Source organism: Vigna unguiculata, chromosome 10 (assembly GCF_004118075.2).
Source record: "Vigna unguiculata cultivar IT97K-499-35 chromosome 10, ASM411807v1, whole genome shotgun sequence".
Classification (NCBI taxonomy): Eukaryota; Viridiplantae; Streptophyta; class Magnoliopsida; order Fabales; family Fabaceae; genus Vigna; species Vigna unguiculata.
In genome coordinates, this window is record NC_040288.1 from 14,528,464 (window position 1) to 14,553,594 (window position 25,131).

The 25,131-nt window shown below is 34.7% G+C and overlaps 3 protein-coding genes across 3 annotated transcripts; all 3 read right to left on the reverse strand.

Annotated features, from left to right (window-relative positions):
• Positions 1-5,112: 5,112 nt before the first annotated feature.
• LOC114167638 lies at positions 5,113-6,693 on the reverse strand. Its single transcript, XM_028052753.1, has 2 exons — positions 6,596-6,693; positions 5,113-6,095 (listed from the first exon to the last, which is right to left on the reverse strand). Exon 2 carries the CDS (start codon positions 6,087-6,089, stop codon positions 5,595-5,597), a length of 495 nt encoding a protein of 164 aa, XP_027908554.1. The 5' UTR covers positions 6,090-6,095; positions 6,596-6,693; the 3' UTR covers positions 5,113-5,594.
• Positions 6,694-6,929: 236 nt separating this feature from the next.
• Positions 6,930-7,989, reverse strand: LOC114167637. The gene is made up of 2 exons (XM_028052752.1): positions 7,525-7,989; positions 6,930-7,426 (listed from the first exon to the last, which is right to left on the reverse strand). Exons 1-2 carry the CDS (start codon positions 7,684-7,686, stop codon positions 6,947-6,949), a joined length of 642 nt encoding a protein of 213 aa, XP_027908553.1. The 5' UTR covers positions 7,687-7,989; the 3' UTR covers positions 6,930-6,946.
• A 2,810-nt stretch (positions 7,990-10,799) lies between these two features.
• Positions 10,800-20,991, reverse strand: LOC114166243 (7-deoxyloganetic acid glucosyltransferase-like). The gene is made up of 2 exons (XM_028050951.1): positions 20,424-20,991; positions 10,800-11,850 (listed from the first exon to the last, which is right to left on the reverse strand). The coding sequence occupies exons 1-2, from the start codon at positions 20,923-20,925 to the stop codon at positions 10,934-10,936; spliced, it is 1,419 nt and encodes a 472-aa protein (XP_027906752.1). The 5' UTR covers positions 20,926-20,991; the 3' UTR covers positions 10,800-10,933.
• Positions 20,992-25,131: the final 4,140 nt, after the last annotated feature.

Sequence of the window (25,131 nt, forward strand, 5' to 3'; positions counted from 1 at the left end):
AATTTCCCTTCTACTAACTTCCATCTCACGTAGGATGTTGGAAAGGGTGATTTGTTCACTTTCTTGGGCCATAAGAGTCACCATGGGAGGGGAGTAAGGTGAAGTTGATTCCTCCTCCTCTTCTACTTCCAAGATTGGATCCATATTCATGATCCTACACCAAAACTCACTAAAAACCGAGACAAAAAAGATGTTAGGGAATAAAGCAAGCCAAACCCGAGACCAAGTGTGGTCTTCACAAGCACCCAAGTGTTTTTGGTCACACTCCCAAAGCACACAAGCAAGGCTAACACTCAAAATCCTTCCAAACAAGTGAAAACACTTTAAAATTGATGAAAACCTTTCAAAAGCAAGACAAGTGGCTCGACCACAACATTCTAGGAAAGCAAGGAAATGAAAACAACTAAGACAAAACAAAGATTACCTAAAGTCAAGCAAACAAAGCTCAAAAACAAGAAAGTTTAACTTCTAAGGAAATTTGGTTTAAAGACAAAACTTGAACAAGACTAAAGCAATGAAAAGCACTTTTAAAGACTCATTGGAAAGCATTTGAACAAGCCAAAATTATACCTTAAATTATGCATACACCAAGAAAGATCATAACCAAGTTAAAGCATGGAACTAATTTGCCAATATCACCCAAAATCCAAGTATAAAATTTGGTAGCATAACACCTAGTAAAAATGGCCAAATGGATTCACCAAACATCATAATAGTTCTCGGCCAAATGGGTTTTTGTCATGAAAATACATTTTCTTTTCAAAACTAGATACTTAAGATGATGAGAAGGATATTTTATGGTGTCTTAAACACTTAGTACCTTAAAAATTAGGTCAAAATCAATTTCAAGGAGCATATAACAACACAAGGCATAAATCTGATGCAATAGCTCAAATACTTAGAAACATGAACAAGAAAACTCAAATAAGCATATGACAAGAGACTCAAAAGTAGCTAGGAACATTTTAAGAAGACTTTCAACATGTGAAGAAAAATTTTGGCATGGTAACAACTTAGTAAGCTCTCGGGCAAAGGAAAAATAATCACCAAAAATTCATGTTTTCACTTCACCAAGCAACATATATCAAGAGATGGAGTTTTTGGATACTTTAACCTCAAGTGAAGTGTAAAAATTATGTGCACACCATCTTGAACACCACAAGGCCGAGAGGTCTCCAAGCCAAACAAATCCACCAAGAAAAAGGTTAGCACAAGAAAAACACCATATTCAAGATAACCTAGGCTCTAGATACCAAATCATGAAGGATTATCTTGTTTCCTTTTAGATTCATGAATATGGTGAAGTTGTATAAGAAAGCCTTTTGAAAATTTCCACTGGACATTTAGATAACAAGCTATCTAGATGTGAAGGTTCATTTCTCAAGCTCATGAAAGGAAGAAGAGAGTTGGATTCAAGTTCAATAACACACGGATTAAAAATATTTAAAGAACAAAAATGAAAGAAGAAACAAGTAAAATGGAAAGCATAGAAGATGGTGCAATGGATGAAGCACGCCACTCATAGGGGGGGATCTAAGCCAAGCAAACCCTAGAGATGAGTGATGGTGCCGCCACTTGCAAGCAAGATAAGGCAAAGGTGAGTTCACTTCATGAAAGGAGAGCTCACGGTTTTGGATGGTTGAAACACAATGCTTATAATTTCAAAATGGTCAAACCTTTTACAAGACAAGGAGCTCCCTTTAAATAGAAGTTCATAAGGGTCCTTTAGCAAATGCATAAACATGAAAAGGATTAACTAGCAAACCCTAATATCCTAAGCTATAGCACCACATGGCCAAGAAGAGAGCATGTGGTTGGTGGATGCATTTCCATGAGGATTCTAGGCCAAAAGAGGAAGGAGACCAAGTAGCCTTCCAAGGAATAAACTAAAAAGGCAAAGGGAGACAAGGTACATGTCTACTTTTGCTTTTATTTTATGCTTTTTGCTTTCCTCTCTCTTCCACATCATCCTTATGCTCCAATCACCATGTGCCACCTAGCATGCTCTACTTTCTCTTAATTACCTACAAAACAAGACAAACAAAGATTAGCATGTTGGTTTAAGTTAAGCTAATCTTGGTCAAAGGTCAACTTTGGGTCAAAGTCAACAAGTCAACCAAAATAAGTCAACTAAAAACCAACTTAGGGAATTCAAACTAAAGTAATGCAAACCAAAGATAAAGGTGATGGAATAGAAGACTCCCCTCTACACATGCTTCTAGTGATCCTTCTTGAGGGAACTTCTATGGAGGTGTCATGGTTGGTCACGTCTTCATCAAACCATGACATTTGTGATCCAACAATGGAAAAGGTAGCAGCTTCACATAAAGTTGATGTACAAAAGGAACCAGTCCAACAATTTGTTTAGCTACAGATTAACCATACTGAACCACTTCCTCTAAACTCTTGTGTTGAACCAATTGTTCAGCAAAATGTGGAAATGAATGTCGATCCAAATATGGAGCATCTGGACCAAATCCTTATGGAGACAGTAGACGATAGCATTGAAGAAGAGGAAATGACCTACATCAGCATTGATGACAGAATTAAAAGCCTAGTTGATCCTTTCAAGAAATTCAAGAACACTTAGGTAGGGCAATCATCAAAGTCATAACCATAGGGGCAAATATTACCCCATATATATTATGGTTTTGGATGTCAAGTTGAACTCAATGTTAAGTTTAGTTTTATTCGGTCAAACGTTAACTATTTCAAAAACATTATGGGTATTTTGATTTTTAATTTGACTACAATGTATGGCATGTAAGGACCCGTTATTTAGTTTTGTGATTGCTTATATTGTGGTTGGGGTAGACATTTCATGTTCCTTGGCAGTTAGGTTGTGAATGGAGTGTGGACCTAAATTTTGCTTCGAAGGAAACTTCAGGTTCGCAAGTACGATAACACAGCTTTGCACTTATTTTTCATATGCAATAAGTTTAAAACAAACTCCAAAACATATAAATATTATTCTTATGAATTGTTGTGAGTCTACCATTTTAATGAAGTCTATAATTTAGTCACGCCTCCAAACGGGATACTTATCACGGAAGCCAAGAATTGTTAAACAATTTTGTTCAAATCATATAAGGTAGGTTAGTTGATATGGAGTACTAGGTTCACCAGTGCAGTAAGGGCTTTCTGCCTCGGTTATTTTCCGCATTTTGCCTCGGGTCTGGAACCGAGGCATATTGGGGCGAGGCCAAAAGGTAAACCTTCTGGCCTCGGTTATCACCCGAAGCCATAGACCCAGTTTTATGCCTCGGTTGTTTTGAAACTGGTGCCATATACACAGCTTTCTGCCTCGGGTCAGTTAGGACCGAGGCCATAGGTAATAAATATTTTTTTTTAATTCAAATTTTCGCAGGCCACCATGCCAGACTGAACCTCACCCTTTTGCTCGCTCATGGCTGCTGCAGAGTTATCACAGCACATAACCAAAGAAGCAAAAACCTTAAACAAAACACAGCACACTTGTTCCACCTTAAGCATTCTACAACATCAGCATTTTATCTGGTTACATAGAACAAGGATTTTGATCCATTGATTCATTGATTCATCCCATTGATGTTCTGAATGACAGAGATAACCCCTTGCGTGCCAAGCTTCCCTTGTCCATTGGCCACCTGGTACTCTGCAAACCCACCTGGTACTCGCAGCACCCTCTTTGATACCCTCCACGAACTGCTTCAAGTCCAACCCCGCGTGCTTGATCACCCTGCATTCAAACCAAAACACAAATTGCAGGAGAGTAGAACAACCCAAGATCACTCCATCTCCGCGACTTTCTCTCCCTCCATCTCCGCCGGTGCCGCCATTCCAACCTGCGATGTTGTCGCCTGCCTCTCAGAAACGTTCCCGTTGGAGGTCTCCGCGACTTTCTCTCCCTCCATCTCCGCCGGTGCCGCCATTCCAACTTGCGATGCTGCCGCCTGCCTCTCATTCGCCGCCAAGCACGGCCTCGGCGTGCGCGCCATCGCGTTGGAAGTCGCCAACGCGGAAGTCGCTTTGATCTGCTCGTCCACGGAGGTCTCCACGACTAGGCGGAGGACCACGAGGCCATAGTTGGGGCGATCGGAGGCGTCGACGAGGGAGGATTCGACGCGGCGGCGGGGCTCGGGCGCCAGTGACAGCGTGTGGAAGATTTTGGGGAAGGCTCGTGCTCGCGGAGAGAGAGAGAGGCGCTGGTGGTGCGGGGCGGAAGAAGGGTTCGCGAATTTTGAACCCTAAATAAAGAGTTTGGCTTCGGTTGTTAGAGGAACCGAAGCCATTGACCCCCTTTTGGCACCGGGTCTCCTTGGACTGAGGCCTATACCCCTGACTTCCAGCAACTTTTTGGCTTCGGGTCCTATTGGACCGAGGCCTATACCCCTCTTTGGCACCGGTTTTGAGCGAACCGGGGCCTATACCCCTCTTTGGCTTCAGGTATTTGGAGAACCGAGGCCTAAAACTTGACTCTAATAACAAAAATGTCACCGCGCCATTATATGCTTCGGTTTCTGGTCAACCGAGGCATATAAGGCGAGGTAAAATGGGAATTCTGCACTAGTGGTTGGCACTTACGTTGTGGATCATTTTTTATAGCTCCACCTACTGAAATGGGTGCATTTTTTACCAACCCACCTCATCCACCAAAAAAAAATTTAAATTCCCAAAACTTAAGGGGTACTACTTTTATATGTGTGAGACAAAACAATATTATGCAAAAAAGTTCAAGTTGGCATTTACGCCAAAATAGCTTTGCACTTAAACTGCAAGTTTTTAATATGCAATAACTTTAAAACAATCTCGAAAAAATTATACCTTATCAATTGATGTGAGTTAACCTTTTTAATGAAGCCTATAATTTAGTTACGCCACCTAGCGGGGAATACTTATCATGGAAGCCAATAAGTGTTAAATAATCTTTTTAAAATCATATAACCTAGGTTAGCATAACAGGACACATTGGTTCGCACAAATATCCGTAATACTTCTGACACCAGCACCTACTCCAATGGGTTCATGTTATACCAACCAAACTCATCCACCAAGAAAACGTGTTAAATTATTAAAACTTAAGCACAAGTACTTGTATGTGGGGGATGGGAATCTGGTCATCAATCTCGACAAATAAACATCTGTCATTTGAACAAGTTCATATTAAACTCACTAAAATAACATAAACAATAACAAAAAATAAAATTGATTCCCATTACCTTCTCCACAAACGGAGCAGGTACTTGAGAAAGAGGAGTAATTGGTTCACCTACATGAGTACTTTGTTGACCAAGAGGACTATTGGGTTTCATCACATTTTCTTCCTTCAACATAGCCTTTGCCACCTCATGAAGGGACGCTTGGGCTTGTTCATCACACATTTGCACCAAATTTCAGACATGTTACAAGCTTTCTACTAAAAATATTAATTCCTAAATTAACATACCTCTCTATTAGGTGTGCTGTCAGCTTCTACATCGTCTAGCTCCTGAGAAACAAAGCCCAATGCCTCAACAATTATCAATGCATTGTCATTTGAACTGGAATCAAAAACATCCCTTTGCTCTTCACCAGTTTTCTCTTCTTCAGCAGTTGGGGCACCTTCAGTAGTATTATTAGCTTTTGTCAATGCCAAAAATTGGTGCTTCAGGACTTCCATGACCTGTACCACTCTTAGATGGAGATGTTGCGCCAATGTCAGCAGATTCCAATTCTGATGCTACAACAACTTCAACAGCTTCATCAATTTCATTTTTTGCATCAGCCAATATTTGTTCATTGTCAATTGCATTTCTTTGGACGTCTGCAACAGTTGTGTTGTCAGCCTCAATGTGGCCATCTTCAACATTAACATGTAGACCATCATCTCTACCACAACTCACCCCAACTGCATCTGAACTAGCAGGGTGGTCCTCATCAAATCCTTGTGTTGCAGCCCTATTGTAAAAATCTTTCTTCATCCTCTCCAAATCTTCTTTCATCTCCAGCAACAATTTGGAGTGCGCTTTAAGCTTCTCCAACAATTCACTTTTCTTCTTTTGTTTCATTGGAGGTGCCTCATCAGCCAAGATTGGAAGGTTCATTTCATCTTGGGTTAATGCCCAATCCATTCGAACCTGCACGAACATTGAGCTTGGATCTAAATGACAAGTCATATTTCTCAGCAAACAAAAACATAACAAACACTTGTTCATATGACATGTCATGGATTTGCAGTTACAAAAACACATGTTTGCAGTTAAATATATTCAATTGAGGTTGTGAAATTAAATTCAAGTCAATTATGCAAATAATATTGCATGGCTTACCAAATACGTACTGCTAAACAACCACATCATTGATTCTGTACAAGCACTCAATATATTGCACTTATGCAATTCCACACTTTGCTTAGTGCTAAATTACGAAATCATAGAAACAAACAAAAAATTCAATTTTTTTCCACAACCAATATCACAGTTTTCTGGATAACTTGATGTAAAAATCAATTCCATTGGGTTCGCAGTTATACACTTCATACTTAGCATAAAAAGTTCAAATACACAGGTACTGAGCAAATGAATACATATAGGTTACCAGTTCTAGACTTAACACAACTATAAAGAACATAACGCACCTAGTTGCGTTCAAATAACTTCTTGATTCTTTCTCCCCTCATTCTTAAGAACGACCAAGACAAAAATCGTGGGAAGGCAAGTGTACCACTAATATCTCCCAAACAAAGCCTCTGACACGCCCACACCTTTAACAAAGTTGCCATTATTATAACAGCTCAAAAAAGAAATACATCAACTTATTATTACAATTAAAAAAAATTATACCTAAACCACAACCACTGAGCCAGACACAAATATAGTGTGGTAATTTAATTTCTCTCTATACACTATCAATGATCTATTCAATCAAGAAATCATAAAATTGTGAACATAACTGGCCCACTGATACGTCCTTAGTGAATCTAGGTTATCTAATAACCAAAAGGTAGGTTCGTTAGAGTCCTAGAAGTCCTAGGAAAAAATAAAACAGCAAGACATTCAAGCCCATAAAGTCGGCAAACATTCTCCACATGATCTGCCTCACTAACCAAGTCACGAATCTTTTCAATTATGTCATTGACCTTTATTTCCTTTGAAGGGAAAAGCAAACCCACTTCCCCACTCAAATCACTATGAAAAACAATGTCATTGCCAACTGCACTTAAGCCCAAACATATACTCACATCTAAAGTACTTAACTTAACCAATTGTTGCCTAACTTGGATGAATTCCCTGTTCGGAACCCACAGACTCAGAACCTCTCTTAGCAAGCCACAGTTGATGTTCAACTCTTTCTTTATTCGTATGCAAGAAGAAAATGGGGTCAATTCAAGTCTGTTGTAGTGACTACAACTAAGTAAGGAATTTGCTTCAACAATGTATTTGGTTTGGCATCGGTGCTCAATGTGGACCTAAAAAAAATATATTTCGACTTACAATTAACACAAACGTCAGAATTGTAACAAATATACCAAATTTAATGCATATATACATTTATCATTTAAGTTACCTCTTTGTTATCACAAGCTTTCGCATCACTCACAAATGCTTTCTTTGTGCTACCCGATGCCTTTCCTCTATTCACATCCTTTTTTCTCTGTGCTAATAGATGGCTTTCCTCTATTGACATCATTTTTCTTTGTGCTACCAGATGTCTTTCCTCTATTGACATCCTTCTTCAATTTCTCTGATGACGAATTTCTTTTTCGTTTCTTAGCCATTTCGCTTTCAAAAAAAACCAATTGAGTAACACATAACAAACACCCAAAACCAAAATGTAGTAACCAACGTAAATTAAACCCAACAAGTAACCTCATTTCTTTCTTCCACAACAATTACCAAAAAGCTCCAACATGGATATAAATCAACCCTAAACGAAATCAAAAATCCCCTTTCAGAAATAAAATTCCAACTACATCACAACCCACCATGGCAACCAAAGATAGAAATGTGGAATGTATCATTTACTTACTGTGCAAAAACTTCTTAAAAACAAAAACCAAGTGCACCTCCTCCAATATTCACACCAGTTACAAAAGCAGTGCAAAAATTGCAGCTTTTGAGCAAAAATCACAAGGCGAACAAGATTCAGAACGGGATTTACCCACCCCCAGCATTAGTGACTCCGTCAACCCACACCTCCTCCACCAGCTAAATTGTGGTCAAGAATGAAATGAAATAAATCAAACCACAAAATGGGGTTTCAGTAGAGGTGAAAGGAACGACCTTCAGTGGAAGAGGAAGAAATTCAGAGAAAGAGGAAGAAGAACCACCTATAACTGCAATGCCACTTGATTGTTTCTTCAACACAAGGTAACCGCTGTACACTCCGCACACGAAAAGTAAAACCTTCATTCTCTCGCGCTTCATTCAAAAACGTGCCTTACGTGGATTTAAAAAAAAAAATCTCTCACTGCCACTTCAGGTAGTGAGAGAAGTTGTAAGAAAGAGGTTGTTAAAATATCATTTCTCTCTCTCTCTTTTTATATATATATATATATATATATATATATGTATATATGTATATGTATATATGTATATATATATATATATATATACATATATATATATATATATATGTATATATATATATATATACATATACATATATACATATACATATATACATATATATATATATATATATATATATATATTTTTTTTTTTTTTCTTTTTTCTTATTTGCGATTTGTTGTACGGAAGAAATAGAGAAACGAAACGAAAACCAGTACGAAAGCAAAATGCATAACAGAAAAATATATACATATATCAACATTGGAATCTTATCTTCAAAAGAACTAAACATAGGAAAACACTCCTCTTCAGATGTTTCTTAGTTGCGGGTTCTCTCTTATCTTCCCTAAGCTCTATGCTTGGGTACCTTTCACTCTTCAAGAAAGTGTTTTTTGGGAACTTTCTTTTCCTTTTTTATTGTGGTGTGTGATTCTTCTTCTTTATATGACGCTAAGGAAAGAAAAATGGAACTCAAGGAACAAGCATGAGAGAGGATGAGAATTAGAGTTCCCGAGATCAAGAAACTTTTTCTTTAGCATCGTCTCAGATATTAAGTGGGTGTGGATGTATAGAGAAATGTGGAGATAATCTGGATTGTGGGAGTAAAAGTAGGTCATAGCTGAGTAACGTTAACATATAATAAATTATTAAAAAATTTCTCATTTTTTTAATTATCAAATTATTTCTTTCTTTAGTAAAAACACTATTTTTCTTTCAAATTAGCTTTTGTTATATATATATATATATATATATATATATATAAATTTAATTAAAGTACAATCTCAATTAAAATTAAAAATCTTGACTCATATGATTGTTATGTTATGTAAATTAACTTTGTGCTAACTTACTACAATGCAAAATTAATTACTTTTACTTATATTATGAAATTAATATATATATATATATATATATATATATATATATATATATATATATATTATAGATTTAGTATCGATAAATTTGGTTATTTTGTGTTCATTATTTTTTATAAATTCAAATTTATTTTATAAAATTATTTTTATTATTTAAAAACCGTTTTTTCCATTTTCAAATTATTATTATTATTTTTAATTATAAAACTCATTTGATTATCCTTATTGTTAATCACAAAATTATTTTTGTGTTTTTTGTGTTTATCTTTTAAAAACTTATTTTCATTATAAAATTTAGTTTTCTTATCTTTAGTTTATTTTTCTATTTTAAAAATCTTTTAGTTAGTGTGTGCTATATATTTAAATTAGTCGTCTAGAAATAATAAACACAACTAAATAAAAAAAATTAAGATTATTATTATTAAAAGTTCATTTTATTTTATTAAATATTTAGTTGCCCGCACAAGATTGTGTTTTGACCAAGGGTTAAAAAAAGTAAAATAACAAAAAGATGGAAGTTAAAATATTTAGGACCTAAATATAAAAATAATAAAGAAAAGAAAGAGATAAAAAAAAATAATAAAGTATATAGGTTGATTCGACTACTTTTTCGAATATTATCCATTATTCATTTTCTAAGATTATTATTTAGTCAATTATTATTTTAGATTTCAAATTAATTTATGTAAATTCTCAATTAATATCTGGGCATTCATACTATTAACCAAAGTATAATTTTAATTAAAAGTAATAGTTTTTTTAGATTAATCACAATAAATTTAACCGAAGTAAAATCTGAATCAAATATTTCAATAATACTATATTTAATAATGTCTATTCTTTTTATCTCTTTATCAAGTAAAAAGCTAATTAAGCAATTTACAATCATGATTAATTATTGTTAAAGTTTTTACCTTTAATCAAGGTACAATATCAAATGGCAAAAACATATTCAATCACATGAAAGTCTTTAAATTTAATCAAAGTACAATCTCAATTAAAATTAAAAACTCTTTGACTCATAAGATTGTTATGTTATGTAGATTAACTTTGTGTTAACTTGCTACAATATAAAATTAGTTACTTTTACTTTATTATGAAATTAAAGGCAGAGACAAACATAAATCACAAAAATAATTTAAAGAATAAATAATTATATTCATCTAATCTCAAAATTTATTAAAAAATCACAACATAGAATAAATCTTAGAGGCTTAGTATTCCATGAGAAGCATATAAATAAATGAAGAAAGAGGGTAATAAAACATGGAAAAGAGAGGGAGAAAGGTCGAGAAGGAGGATTTCACGAAATTTGGTCATCCAAGGAGTTTCTAATTAAATAAATCTATTAAGCATAAAACCAATTAAAAATCCAAATACTAAATGAAGACATGAATTTACACTCATAACATAGATTTGAGAATTGAAAAATGGATCTTCTTCAGTTCTTACATAGATTTCGAAACTAGCTAGATTGCAAAGAGAAATATGCTTCATTAATGTTCTTCGACAAACTACTGCTCATGCTTGTTATCCCTTAATTGACATGATGTCCTTGATCATACTCTCTATATTATGAGAAGATGAACCGGTTTCTTTAACACTATCTCGAGCTTGTTTTGCAATCTCATCCACGGAGTTTCTAAGCCCTTCTATCCGATTCTCCAACACATCCTTCACCATCTTCTCAATAATGAACCTATTACAGGTCCCATCTACACCAACTCCAATCCTCCATTGCTCACTCACACACCTACTGTTTATTGTCTGATCAACCAGCAAAGGAAAACAAAGCATAGGCACACCTTCAGCAATGCATTCCAGTGTAGAATTCCAACCACAATGTGTCAAGAAACCACCCACAGCTGGGTGCCCCAAAACCTCCTCTTGAGGTGCCCATGGCACCAACAACCCCCTCTCTTTAGTACCCAACTCAAGTTCTTTAGCCACATTCTTATGGAAAAAATCACCTTCTCCATTCATCAAGTCCTTCCTAACAACCCACAAGAAAGGCTTCAAACTGTTCACCAAACCATGCCAAAACTCCAACAACTGCTCACCTGAGAGCTTCACCACGGTGCCAAAGCTAACATAAATAACTGACTTTGCCCTTTGATGGTCGAGCCAAGTTATGCAATTTTTATCTTCTTTTGCGACATTATAGGATAATGAAGGGTTTTTGGTGACTTGGTTCTTGACGTGAGTGTGAAGAGGGCCTATTGAGTAAACTCTAGGAAACACAGTAGTGAGCTTTGTGATAATGGGAGCTTCTAAGTGATCGAATGTATTGAGTATCAAAGCAGAAGCTCGCGTCATGGTTAAGGTTTCTTTAATGAAGAAATCGAGAAAAGAGTTCCCAGGTTTCGGTTTGAAATAAGATGGAAGATCACAATCTCTCAATAAATTCTCTAACCCTGGAATGCTTGATAGCACCTTTTGTACATCTTCTGCATTTTAATTCACAGTCAATCATGAAACTGAGTGTAAGACGAAGAAGATTGTTTAACATGAAAAATAACCATTTGACGACTTATTGTAGAAGTAAAATGATTGTAATTTTTTTTTTTTTGGAAAAATGTTGTTTGAAAACGATTATTTGACAATTTGTATAAGGATAAAATAGTATTAGTAAAAGTTAACTTTTATATTTTTAGAAGAAAGAGAAAGTAAATAGTAACGAGGGGAAGTGTCAAATGATAATAAAAAAAGAATAGTGTTAAAATACCGGTGTCCATTTTTTTAATTTGTAAAGAAAAAGAGAAAATGAATAACAATAGTAAAAAGAAAAAGAAGAATGAATGACGGTGAAAAGATAATATCAAATGAAGTTTAAAAACATTGGGACATAAAACGGAAATGATATTTGAACAAAACATTTTAACACAGTTTTGACATGAGTAACGTGTCACCGCATTTTAAGTTTTAAAAATTGATTTTTATTAAATGATAATAACCCTTGCACGTGTGGGAAGTTTTGGAGGCAAATGGGAAAAGTGTTTCGGAAAGATAAGGTAGAAGCATTTTCTTTGGGTGAAAGAAGACAAAGGTGACTGGGAGAAGATATCGACGGGAAGACAACGACGAGAAAACTTATTTCCATTGCAGTCATCAACGCCCACGCCGATGTTGGTTTATAATTTTCCTTTTATTGTATCTCACACCTTTCCCAGACATTCATCTTCATCATTTTTGTAACTCAACCGTGATTTGTTCATTATTTTGGCACAAACAACCTTCAAGTTTAACATCAAAATGTTTAGTTTTTTTGACATTCACCACAAAAGTTGAAAATTTGGGTTTATTTAAGGAAAATGTCAAATCTTTGGGAAATAGGAGTCTTTGCAAGCAAGGGATGCAGTAGGAGTGATTGCAAGGTTGGGAGAATCAAATTTTTTGGGTGCTGATTTTGGAATCTTTCCTTCGTTGACTTTCATTTCATTATGGGTTATGTATGTGAGAAGTAATGCTGGAATACGTGGGGAGTTTTTCTTAATATTATGAACATCGCTAACAAATTTTTTAATGTAAAATATGAAACCTGAGTGTTAAGACAAAATGTTCCTACTTTATCATTTAAAAGATATTTAAAAGATAAAGATGTTTGAATATATATATATATATATATATATATATATATATATATATATATATATATATATATATATATATATATATATATATATATATATGTAAGGCCCACTTTATTTTCTGCTCTAATTTTAAAGGCCTACCCTAATGAGTTGGGCCTAAGGCTGACCCATAGGGTGTCCAAGACCTTAAACAGCTCTGACCCTCTCATTTTAGCTCACTTTGCAAAAACAGTACGTTGCTCACGTTCACTTTCAATCAACAGTGCTCTGCTAGGGTTTGAGTGAGAACTAACATGTAGTAATAAATAAATGTGGTTTAGGTTGATGGTGGAGGGTTCGGTTCCACTGAGATGAAAAATTGGTAATGGCATCCCCTATATAAGAAGAGGAAGCTGAATAATATAGTGATCGAAGATGGAGTATCACTATGATTGAATATGGAGTGTCTTGAATTGGTTGAGGTTGTCTTGAATTAGGAAAACAAAGCTTTTATGGTTCACCTTTTAAAACATCACATTCCACGGTAGAATGTTTTTAGACGATTCAACAAAATTCTAATGGCGTTTCATTTCAAGGAATAAATCCCCTTATTTCTTAAGTTAGGAATTAAATTGGTTCAAAGTTTCAAACATAGACTAATTCCAATTTTTTTTTTTTTGTAAAAGTTAAAGCAAAAAAATATATTTAACTTTAAAAATATCTATTAATGAAAAATTATTTTTACAAATAGATAACTGATTTTTAAGAAGTTACAGGATTCCTTCATTCAAAAGAAGTTACATATGATGGTGTTTATTCCTAGATGATTTATATGACCTAGATTTATATGTCAATACCATGCAAAAATACGAAAAAAAACTTTGACATCTACCAAGTAAATACCTACTTGAATTTTTTATAATATATAGTGTCATACTTCAATAATTTAATTTAATAACATATTAACATAATTAGGTGTAAAATAAATTTTATTTATCATTGTTTCTATTTCGATAGTGGTAGAAGGTTATCAAGACTAGTTAGGCAAGTTGTGGGTAAAAACCTATTAAAAGGTGTAAACATGCTACAATTTGTTGTTGATACACTGATCATTTGTAATACTGAAATTCAAAATATCTTGACTATCAAGTGTATCCTACGATTTTTTGAATTGGCATCAAGGTTGAAGGTTAACTTTCATAAATCCAAAGTGGAGGAGTTGGAATAAGTAACTATACAATTGACAAATTTTCAATCTAACTAAACAATAATAAAATGGGTATTCCTTTTACCTAGCTAGGCATGCCTGTAAGGGTTAATCAAAGAAAGAGCGATATTTGGGAAGATATGGTACAAAAGATTAAAGAAACTAGCTAAGTGAAAAGGTAACGTTTTTTCATTTGCTAGTAGAATTGTGCTCATAAAAATATTCATTACAACATTACCTTTATTCTATTTGTCCATGTTTAAGATGCCAACAAAAGTGTCAAACGAAATAAAAAGAAACTCGAGGGTTTTTCCTACGGGTTAGGACCATGATTATAGGAAAATAGCATATACAAGAAATTTTGGAATTAAAGCATGGATCTTGAAGGTCAATGAATAACATAACCAAAAAAAATGAGTCGTGGTGATGGTGAGACCTTAGGAAAGCTTATGGTAAACAACAAAAAAAGTGAATTGGTTTGATAATAAAAGTTCTTAGATTTGATGAAGGGGAAATAAGATTCAGTTTTGGGTTTATAATTGGTTAGATGAGTCTCCCTTATATAAATATTTCCAAGGATGTATGCTAACTCTCTTATACAAAAGGCTAAATTAGGGAGATAGGAAGTGGAATAATAAGGTATTAGAATGGAAATTTCAATGGCGAAGGGAATGATTTCATTAGGAGAAACCCCATCTTACTATTTTTTTGTGGCAAGAGTTGTCTGATTATGTCTTGGATATGGTCAAGGAAGATGGATAGGTTTGGAAGGATAATCACATTGGTATATATATATCAGAGGGAAATTAGGTCACAATTCCTAGGCTCATCAAATGGGATGAAGTTGATTTACCCACTTCTTGGCTGTTAGATAAGACTACCCCTAGTGCTCCAAGGCATACTATTGAACTTCAAGAAATAAGACAAACTGAGACAGGAAAAGTAGAAATTATCTTTCACAGAAGAAATTCCTTTTCCTCCAGATTTGAGGTTATTAGATCAGAATACAACTCACACCATACTCATCGGGGTAGTTCTTCTAGAATAATTACTCCAGAAACCAATCTCCAAGGTATAGAAACAATTAATTCCATACTTAGGCCCGTTTACCAACAAAATGAAGATGAAGATCATAAATCTATTCAATATCCAACCTATTCCTCTCTTAATGAACCATATGATACAATCTAAGTTCGTTATTGATAAAGAAACACTTCGAAATAATTTTTATTCGAAGGAATTAAAATCTCAAAGAAATTGGTTTTCTAAAAATTACCAAGATTCTAAAAAGGTTATTATTCAAGAAATCTATTACAACTTTCTTGAAAAGGTAAAACTCAATATCCCATCAAAAATTATATAAAATATCCTTTCCAAGAAGAAATCATAGATTTCAAAACCACTAATGTCATCACGATGTGGCATCTCAAAGATGGAGAAAAGGTTCAAACCGAACTACCTCCAAAAACATAATGCCAACTCCCTAACCTTAGGGATGATAAGGGAAATCTAGTAATAGCCGCACCCTTCAAAACCAAAGACCTAAATGAAGAATTTTCTTCAAAAGATATCAAAAGCCTTATGGAACAGTCCAATTATACAACCAAATATCTTCAAGTTTTAGGAGAAAAATTAATCTCTTTAAAAACTAAACTTCTGAAAAAAGGTAGTTCTTCAGGGCAAGCATCTACCTCAAAACAATTAGAGAAACCTTTGTTCAAACCTTTCAAAATAAATTAGAAGGCTAAACAAAACCTATTAAAAGCTAAAGCCACTTCTGATCAAAATCATGGTGAATTATTAAATAAGATTAATGATTTACTAACAACAGTTGTTCTCGATACTCCTCAACCCACTGAAGAAATTTCTTCAAAACTCAAAATTAGACAACCAAAAAAAACCAGAGCCATCCTAGAACAAAGCTCAGATAATGAATTTGAACTCAATAATCCTTAACAAATCAATCCAATCTTGGTCACTACAAATAAGAAATGGAAAAGCTTAACTAAACCAACAGCTTTGGATCTTACTATGGAAGATACAAGCACAAAAACAAATGGATTCAACGCCAACAATGTTTATGAATGGAACATTGATGGCGAATCTGAGTACAATATAATGCAAATGTTACAACAGATGACAATGGTTTGTACGGCCTACCAAACAGCTCATGATTCCACAGAAGAAGCCATAGCCAGTATTATAGTATCTGGTTTTACTAGCCAATTTCAGAAAGTTTTGACCACATTGGGCATAATTATTGGGATTATATTGATGCTTGGACTAGGGTGTTCTGGTATCAAAATAAAACCTATCGCCATTCATGCCTAATTTATTTCAAAAGAAATAACAAGTATAATTTTCCAAATTGGTTCCTCAAATGGTGGGACTTTTGTGGACCAATCGAAGAAATCCTTCCATCCCCAGCAAAAGAAGGATTTAAATTGTTTAAAATCAAATATGACCAGGATTCAATAATTCCTACAGATTTGCAGTTCTACTCCAAATTTTCCTTAGCATGGGTATTCTCATGGCAATATAAGTTCGGAAAGAAAGAACATCCAAATATACTACTAATATTACAAAGGAATTCCTATGTAAAGTGGTGGATTCAATTTGAAGCTTCTAAGGCAAGTCCAGAAGAAGTTCGTAAATGGTTTCTGACAAATTCAGAATTTCTGAAATTGGCAGATCCGAAATCTTCTTTGTTCCTTAACCATAAAGCACAAATTACTACCGCCTTAACAGCTTCAAAATCTAAAGAAAGTTTTGCAAAAAATCTGCAGAATATTCTCAATCTATTAAAAGATGATGAAGGAACCTCCTTGAAGAAATCATTATCAAGCTCTTCAGCCTCAACAGCCTCTTCAGATGACATGTTTCAGAATGAAGATGACTGTTTCGAAATCAATCTAGCAGAAGACTAATAACCTACATTGTAGCTAGAGTTCCAGTCATAATACCGGTACTATTCAAATTTTAAAATTTATGATTATAAAAGGAGTGCTCGACCATGTTGTGAGACACCCTTTTTTCATTTACTAAAACATTAGAGAGAGAAGTTAGAGAGAATGCCTCTAAGTTTGTAAGCCTTTTTCTTTCTTCCTTTCTCCAAAATTTGTTTGTATTCCTCGTTCAGAACAATAAAGGTTTTCAATGTTTTTCCTATTTTTCTCTCTCTCCCTCTAGCCAGTTCAGCGCGGACTACCGTCGTTCTGGTTTTCTTTTACTTTTGTTAATCTTGTTGGTTTTATTTTATATTCTTTTCTCCTTTCCCTCTGACTAGTATTGTGCGGACTACCGCTGTATTAATCTGGTCTTCTTTTATATTTCCGCATTAATTATTTGCATCATTATCTTTTTTTACTATTCCGAATAATGCCTTACTTCTCTTTGCGATCCTTTAAATTTTTTCAAAGGACTTTTTTGTCTCTTAACCCAATATATTGATATGGTTATATTTGTGATAAGATGAGATGAGCAATGATGTTGGTTGCTCTATTGAATTAGTTTTTGAAGGTTTTGAGTGGAATGATTTAACTGTGTTTAGAAAACAATTAGAGGATAGATATAATAGTTTGGGGGAAAGGTTTTTCCAGAGGTTTTCTTTTTTATCTTTTAACCCAATATATATTGATACGGTTATATTTTTTATAAGATGAGATGAATAATGATGTTGGTTGCTCTATTGAATTATTGTTTTGATGATTGTAAATGGAATTTAATTGTGTTTAGAAAATAATTAAAGGATAAATATAGTAGTGTGGATCAATTCGCTCTTGGTGAACTATTTTTCAACCAATTTGAACCTATTGTTGCTTGAAAAAAATTGATCAAGTTAGTATATTTGTCATGTTTATGATTTTATGAATAATCACTAGGCAAGTTAGCCAATAGTAGGGTGAAAACAAAAAATTGAAATTCTATAGAGGTCAAAACATTTAACTCGCTAGAGGAGTCAAAAATCATTGAGCGAGCCTGAAGAAATTCACTTCTAGGGATTTGGTCACTAAGCAAGCACAACATCTGTTGAGAAAAAATATTTTTATGAAAATTCGGAGAGATCAAGGTCGTTAGGTTGAGGACTAACTTGCTTTATTGGGTGAAAATCATAGATTTTTGCTTGAGTGGGTGGTTACTAGGTGAGTCGATTCCCTGCTGAGCGAATATGATTTGTAAAACCAAAAACTCAAAGGGAACTAGATATTGAGTAACCCATGGCTTACTAGGTGAATGTACCTTCAGTGCTAACTTACTAAGCCAGGGAGACTGGTTGTTGGGTGAGCCTGAGCAAGAGAGGGATATTTTTGGAAGGAAAATTGGAGGTTTGAGATTTAAAAAGTGGAAAAGTGTGCTAGGCTAAATAAAGCCAAAGCAAGCAGATTCTATGTTGTGTGGCTTTATAAGGTCTATTGAATAAGGATTTCTTGACAAAATTATTCAAACTCTACTAAGTATTTGGACTCATATAGAGGAAGCTATTTAGGTGGTAAAAGTTGATGGAGGTTCTATAACCTAGATTAGTGTGAAAGAGAAATATTTAAGGTAGGTTATTTGGATTTAACCTTGTCATATGAAGAGAACTTCGATTCTAGGATGTGACGTCGAATAGAGTCTGAAAGGTTAGTCAAAATCTATTCAGAGTCTATATCACAGTGCAAAATCTTTGAGTCTAGTTCAATGCACAACTCTTCCTATAATAAAAGTAGAAATATGGCTTAATTACTCATTTGTTCCCCAGTTTGGTTAGAACGTTTCAAGTTGATCCTACATTTAAAAAAGTTTCAATAGCGTCCTAACTTTTGAAAAAGTGCCTCAATCCTTTAAACAAAATATGAACGATGTTAACGACATGTCATGTCTCAATCTGTGGTTTTTTTAGGTTTTCAATTTTTAAAAATTTATTTTTTGCTAATTTTTTTTTGCCATGTGTCAAGTCTATAGGGTGACACATGGATGTGGCAGAACACTACTACGTATTAGTGTTTAATGAGATACCCCTAGCTAAGGGACCAACCACTAGAGTTATGTGTAAGAGGATACAATAAGACTAGGCCTCTTTTGAACATGCAAGGCCCAAGATGAAGTTTACATGGGCCAAGGAGGATGTGAAGACCTAGCCTAGGAATTTTTGTTTATAAATATTAGATTAAGATTTAATTTTGGGCTCTATACTACTGGCCCAGTAGAATAGAGTTTTCTTTGGGCCATGTATTGGGCCTTGCAAGGCTTGTGGGTCTTGAAATTGTTTTGGACCAAAAGAGAGTTGGGGCTTGCTGCAGCACAGCTGGTAACATCTTCTGGTTCGCCAGGGTGTTAAAGGTCAGGTCTGGGGTTCGACCCCGACTGGCAACAACCTGACTTGCAAAGTGGGGGGACACTTGGGGCGAGGGGTTGGGGTGTATTGGGCTGCAGACCTGACACTGACATTGCTGGGGTGGGCCAGGAGGTGTTATAAAAAAGAGATGCAGCGCAACTGGTGACATCTTTGGCGTTACCAGGGTGCTAAAGGTCAGGTTTGGGGTTCGATCCCCACTGGCAACAACCCACCTGCGATGAGGAAATCCCGAGGTGAGGGATTGGGGTGTATTGGTTTGCAGACCTGACATGCCGCTGGGCCGGGAGTGGCGCCAGGGATGACAAACTCGATCGCAATTTCCACCTTATCAGATATGACTATCCTGGGAAGACAAACTTTCCCGAGTTCGTGTTTCAACAGAGAGTGAGGATTACGGGCTGCGATTATGTGGACGGGGTGTGCAGAAGATACTTTTGTGCCATGAAGAACGAAGGAGAGTTTCCCAAAAATAGAGTGGGATTCTTTTGAGATGTTTAAATCTATGGAAATTGGTTGGGGAGTTAGGTCCTTGGACCTTATTCAATTAAGCTCAAAATTAAATCATCTCAAGTTCTTATATATTTAATTAAACTAAAAAAATTAAATACAATCCTATATTCAATTAGAATAGGTATAAAAATTAAATTCATTTCTATTATAATTTTGAAAAGTGAGGTTTTGACAAACTTTTTTTAATAAATTTCACAAACTTTTAATAAATAAAATTAAAAATCGATTAATTTTTATTTTTTTATAAAAAATAAGTAATAAAAATACTCTTTTTTTATCTTATTTAATAATTGGTTAAATTTTATGAAAAAAAAAGTTTGTTATATATATCATTTTTCTGTAATATTTATCCTATAAAGCAATACAAAAAATGGGTACAAAAAAATTTATACTAACCCGGATCCTGCGTATTCATCACTCCTTCTTGAATAACTTTGCTTAGGTTGATTGTCACCCACGTCGCAGTGGCACTGTAGGTTCGGAAAGCGATGACCGGGACCCCCAACTCTTCAGCAGCGTCCATGGCAATCGTTGACATAATCCCATCCACAACGATGCAAGAAGGCGGGCCCCACAGCGAAGGATTCCCGACAAGGTTTCTCAACATCTCTCGGAACTCCTCGGCAACCTTGGTCCTGCTGGTCGGTGATAGTATAACGCTGTAGTCGTTCGGAGGAACGTCGTGCGGGATGCCGTCGGCGACGAATGTGAAGCGAAAACCGTTGTCGAAGGACGGTAATTCTGAGGACTGGATGAGGCGATTTTGGGTGTGTTGGGTGTTGACGAAGGTGATTTTGTGTTTTTTGTGGCAAAGAAGTTTTGCTAAATTGAACATGGGTTTGATGTGGCCTTCAGCTGGAAAGGGCAAGGCCACTACGTGGAGAGAGCGTTGTTCCATGTTCGGTGGTTAGTGAGAAGAGGGACAGTGACTTGAAGTAGTATGATGGAGGCCTTTGATCCTATACCACATGTCTATAAATAAAGTTTGTTTTGGCCAAGATATTTTTTTATTAGACTTAACGTTACTCGGAGCGAATGAAAAACACTTTTCTTTTTTCTTGCTACCGACAATTCGTTTAAATTCTCTTGCATTTAAACATTAACACGGAGATGTCCCAAGTCACTGGCTTGAATGATATTTACTTTAATGACTTTCAATAGTAATTGTATCTAAATTTTATAAAAGTACCACAGTCACTCAAATATAAAATAACATCTCTTTTATGTCACTATAAAAAAAATTGTGTATAGTCGAGGAAATATCCATCGATAAATAGTATTTTATGATGGATTTTCAACGGGTAAAATTTTGTCGATAAACTACTTGTGTGTAAAATTTTATCGATGGATCTTATATCCTTCTGTTATTACCAACAGATACACTAGTGTAGAAATTGCATATTATATAGGTTATTTTTGGCTTATTACATCGGTCAACTCACAGATGTCGTATCCTTCAATGTAAAAAGTATTTGATATATTACATCGGTCAAAGTAACCGTTGTAATAGCTTTAACATATAACCTCGGTGGAGCTATAACCGTTGTTAGCGCTTTAAAATCAAGAAAGTATAGTCTGAAATACATGGGTTTTATTACATCGGTTAATGTCTGAACCGCTGTAATACATGGGTGTTTTTATATATAGCAGATTGGTTTTTAGAACTATCCAATGTCCTACAAAAATCACAACAATCCAGATTCCAGACAATTCAAATTTTCTTTTCCTAAGATACAATCAGTTACTAAAGCCTATCAAAACTATATTAGGCTAAATGGTTACAAAATACCTTAAATATCAAAAATAAAACATTTCTAATGGCTATCAAAACTTATGTTTTAGCCTAAAAAAATATCTTGCCCATTCCTTGCGAATTTCTTCAACTTTATCTTTGTCCAATGGCTCGAATCCCTCAAAAACCTGAAATATGGAATATATTAATTATGGTGTATCATAGGAAGCAAAGTTAAACATCAATAATTGAATTAACTCTTACATCGGCCCATGAATCAACAATGGTAGCACGAGCTATGGTCCACATCCAATGCATAACGTAGTATCCACACTCAAAGCTTCCACATTTCCTATTGCACTAATATATGAAATTTATGTAATTAATATATAAAGAACTAAGAAATTTTAGTTGGTAATATGTAGACTCAATGCAAAGTACATACCTTAACATAAATCAAATCAAGATGAGATGAAGATGAAGTGGATTTACCATCCAAGACACCACTTACATTAATAGCACTAAAATAAAAGTCATTAGTAATTTACAATATAATCATGATAAAACACATTACATTTGTTATTAACACATGTCTTTATATTAAAATTTTCATTTCTTTGCTTGGCTTCTTTTGCAATGAACAAAACCATACGACAATACGGTCTATGGGGCAAATAATAATCAATTGCCAATGACACCTGGCAAATAAGAATTTTAGTTAGTGATCTGAAATTGGTTAGATAATAACTAAAGTAAGAGTCCAACTTACCCTTCACTATAAGGGTCGATGTAAATTCTTTTCTTGGATTCATGAATCCATCGTTGAATATATCCTTGAGTGTGCATTGATCTATTCCCAGAGTTTTGTATAATTTGAGGCTCAAAGAAATCATAAATATCAATATGCCCTGCATTGACAATTAATTCATTTAGATACCTACATTCATACAAATTCAGAAGGCTAAGGTTGATTTCACAAAAACATAAGATAAATGCAAAATCTAAATTTAGAGTGCACTCAGATAATATTGTTGCATCCCAAGGAATGGGAAAAGGTTCTTGATACAAATCAGAAAAAGCAACAATCAACCCCTGAATTGGATTACCATTCTGGGTAGATAGGGGCTCAAGCTCGGGCTCATCCTCGGCTCATAATCAGGCTCAAGGCTTGCATGAGATACAATTGAGGATTTTTGTCTAATCATAGGGTCCTGTAAAACATACCAACAAACTTAAATACGAGGTGTGTTAAAAGTTATGTACAAATGTAATTAAGAAAAAAAATACCTTCTTTGTTGAAATTGCTTTGATTAATTCTTTTGGCCATGAGATAAATGTTCCAATTGTGTTTCCCACTACTTACACCTCCCCTATGGGCATTTGTACTAGAGAAGTGGCATCTCTAATATCTTCAACCACCATTCTAACCAAATAATCTAGCGTTGGCACAATGTGCATGGTGGACCCACCTGGATAGACTCTCCCAATGGCCATAAAATGAGGAACACCTCCAACAAACAACTTACAACAATAGGAGATATCAATCTCTATGTCCTTTGGTTCTATGAAGATTCATTTCATTTGGATTCAACACATTATGGTGGGTGGACATGGACTTCCATCGTTGCTCCCACTCACGCCTTAAATCTTTAGTAACTTGTCTCCTTATTTGCTGAGAAAATTGCTCCATCATCTCTTGAGTCATAGGCACTACAAAAGTGTTGGGTCAAGGACATGATCCAAAATATTGTCTCACACCCACACCAAAACCAGTAGTACACACACGACTAGGGTGTTCTTCAGGACCAATAGTAGTGTTCAATATGTCACGACGACCCTAAGAGACAAAATTACCTTGTGAATTATGTTCTATAAGTTCATCTTGTAAGAAAGAATACATTGTCACTTATAATACAAATTACAATAAATATTTAATTACTACATCATCTCCATTGTAACTTACAATTCTTTTAGAAATCATCATTGATTTCTCGGATGTCATTTGTTCACCTGCTTTTGTACAAGCCATGTTCCATTTGTCATGTCGGTTAGGAGGAGAAGGAACTTCTTCAGCAGCAACTATGTCCATTTGTTTCTTTAACATGTCTTTCATCATTCTCTTTTCCAATAAGTCATCACACCCTCTTCGACAAAGTCTGTAAGGAGTAACATTATTTTGTTGGACAGCTTGAGCTTTATTTCTCTATTCCTATTAAGAAACAATATTCATAAATATTGAATGGCACCATGACTTTATCAAAGTGTAATGTCAACAAAAAATATACCTGCCCAGAAGGACCAAATCGAGTCTGAACAAACAATTGTCATGTCCCCTCATCTATGCCATACATTTCACAAGGGCTTTTGTCTTTATATTTTCAAAAGACGTCAAAGCTAGTCAAATTAGTCTTGAATTGTCTCCAATTTGAGGCTACAGGTTATGCATAAACTGAGCCACACAAGTTAGTCTCCACATATCAATTTTCTTTTTCCATGTTATTCCTCACTTTTAGCTTTGTTTTCATGTTTCATATACTAATTAGATTGTGTTTGCATCATTGTTTACCATTTCCTTCACTAATTTGTAATCTTAGCTCATTTTGACCAATTTGTACTAAATTTTTTGGGTCTTCACTAGGCAGATTCCAATTTGCTTGTTAATTTTGATTTGTACTCCCTTCTCCAACTTTCTTTCGCTCAATAGAAGTTTTCCATGTAGTTTTGTAAGAGTTATATGTAGTAGTTTACTCTAGTTCTAAATTTCTACAGTTTAGGTGTTAGGTAGCTAGATTTTGAGTTGTAGTTAGTTTTAGTGGTGTGAGATGTTTTGAAGTCATATTTTGCCATTAGAAACTTGTTAGGATAGTTAGATTAAAGTTCGATAGGTTACTTTAGTACATGCTTACAAAAGATGGTTAATTTGGTTTAGTAGTCATGGTTTTAGTTACTGATTTTTGGTATATCTTCTAGGAGATAGTTTCTGAATTAGGATTAAGTTTTTCTAAGTCATTTTAACCTTTTTTTAAGTAGTTTCTCTCTAGTTCTACCCATGATTTAGCCCAACCTTAATTTTTGCCTAGTTTTAGGGTGCTTTTAGAAGTGTTAGGTAGTTAAATTTTGAGTTGTTGGTACGATTTCAATTTTGAATTCTTTCTTAGGTTCCTTTAGTCATTTTAAGATTGTCAATTAGGTTCTTGGTGTTGTTTTTACTAGTTTTCATAGATTGCATTTTAGAGCAAAAAAGTAAAAAGTCAACTCATGGTCACCTTAACAACTTTTCAGCCAATTTAGTGCATATTTTGCCGATGTTTATATATTTTTTTCTACTCTTGGTTCACTATTTCTGTATCAAAATCCCACACAAGTTAGTCA

Coding starts and splice junctions, on each gene's coding strand:
- LOC114167638 (XM_028052753.1), bottom strand. CDS start 6,089: ATGGATTGGGCATTAACCCAAGATGAAATGAACCTTCCAATCTTGGCT.
- LOC114167637 (XM_028052752.1), bottom strand. CDS start 7,686: ATGTCAATAGAGGAAAGACATCTGGTAGCACAAAGAAAAATGATGTCA. Junction 7,427..7,524: donor AAGCTTGTGATAACAAAGAG/GTAACTTAAATG, acceptor TATTTTTTTTAG/GTCCACATTGAGCACCGATG.
- LOC114166243 (XM_028050951.1), bottom strand. CDS start 20,925: ATGGAACAACGCTCTCTCCACGTAGTGGCCTTGCCCTTTCCAGCTGAA. Junction 11,851..20,423: donor GATGAATACGCAGGATCCGG/GTTAGTATAAAT, acceptor ATTAAAATGCAG/AAGATGTACAAAAGGTGCTA.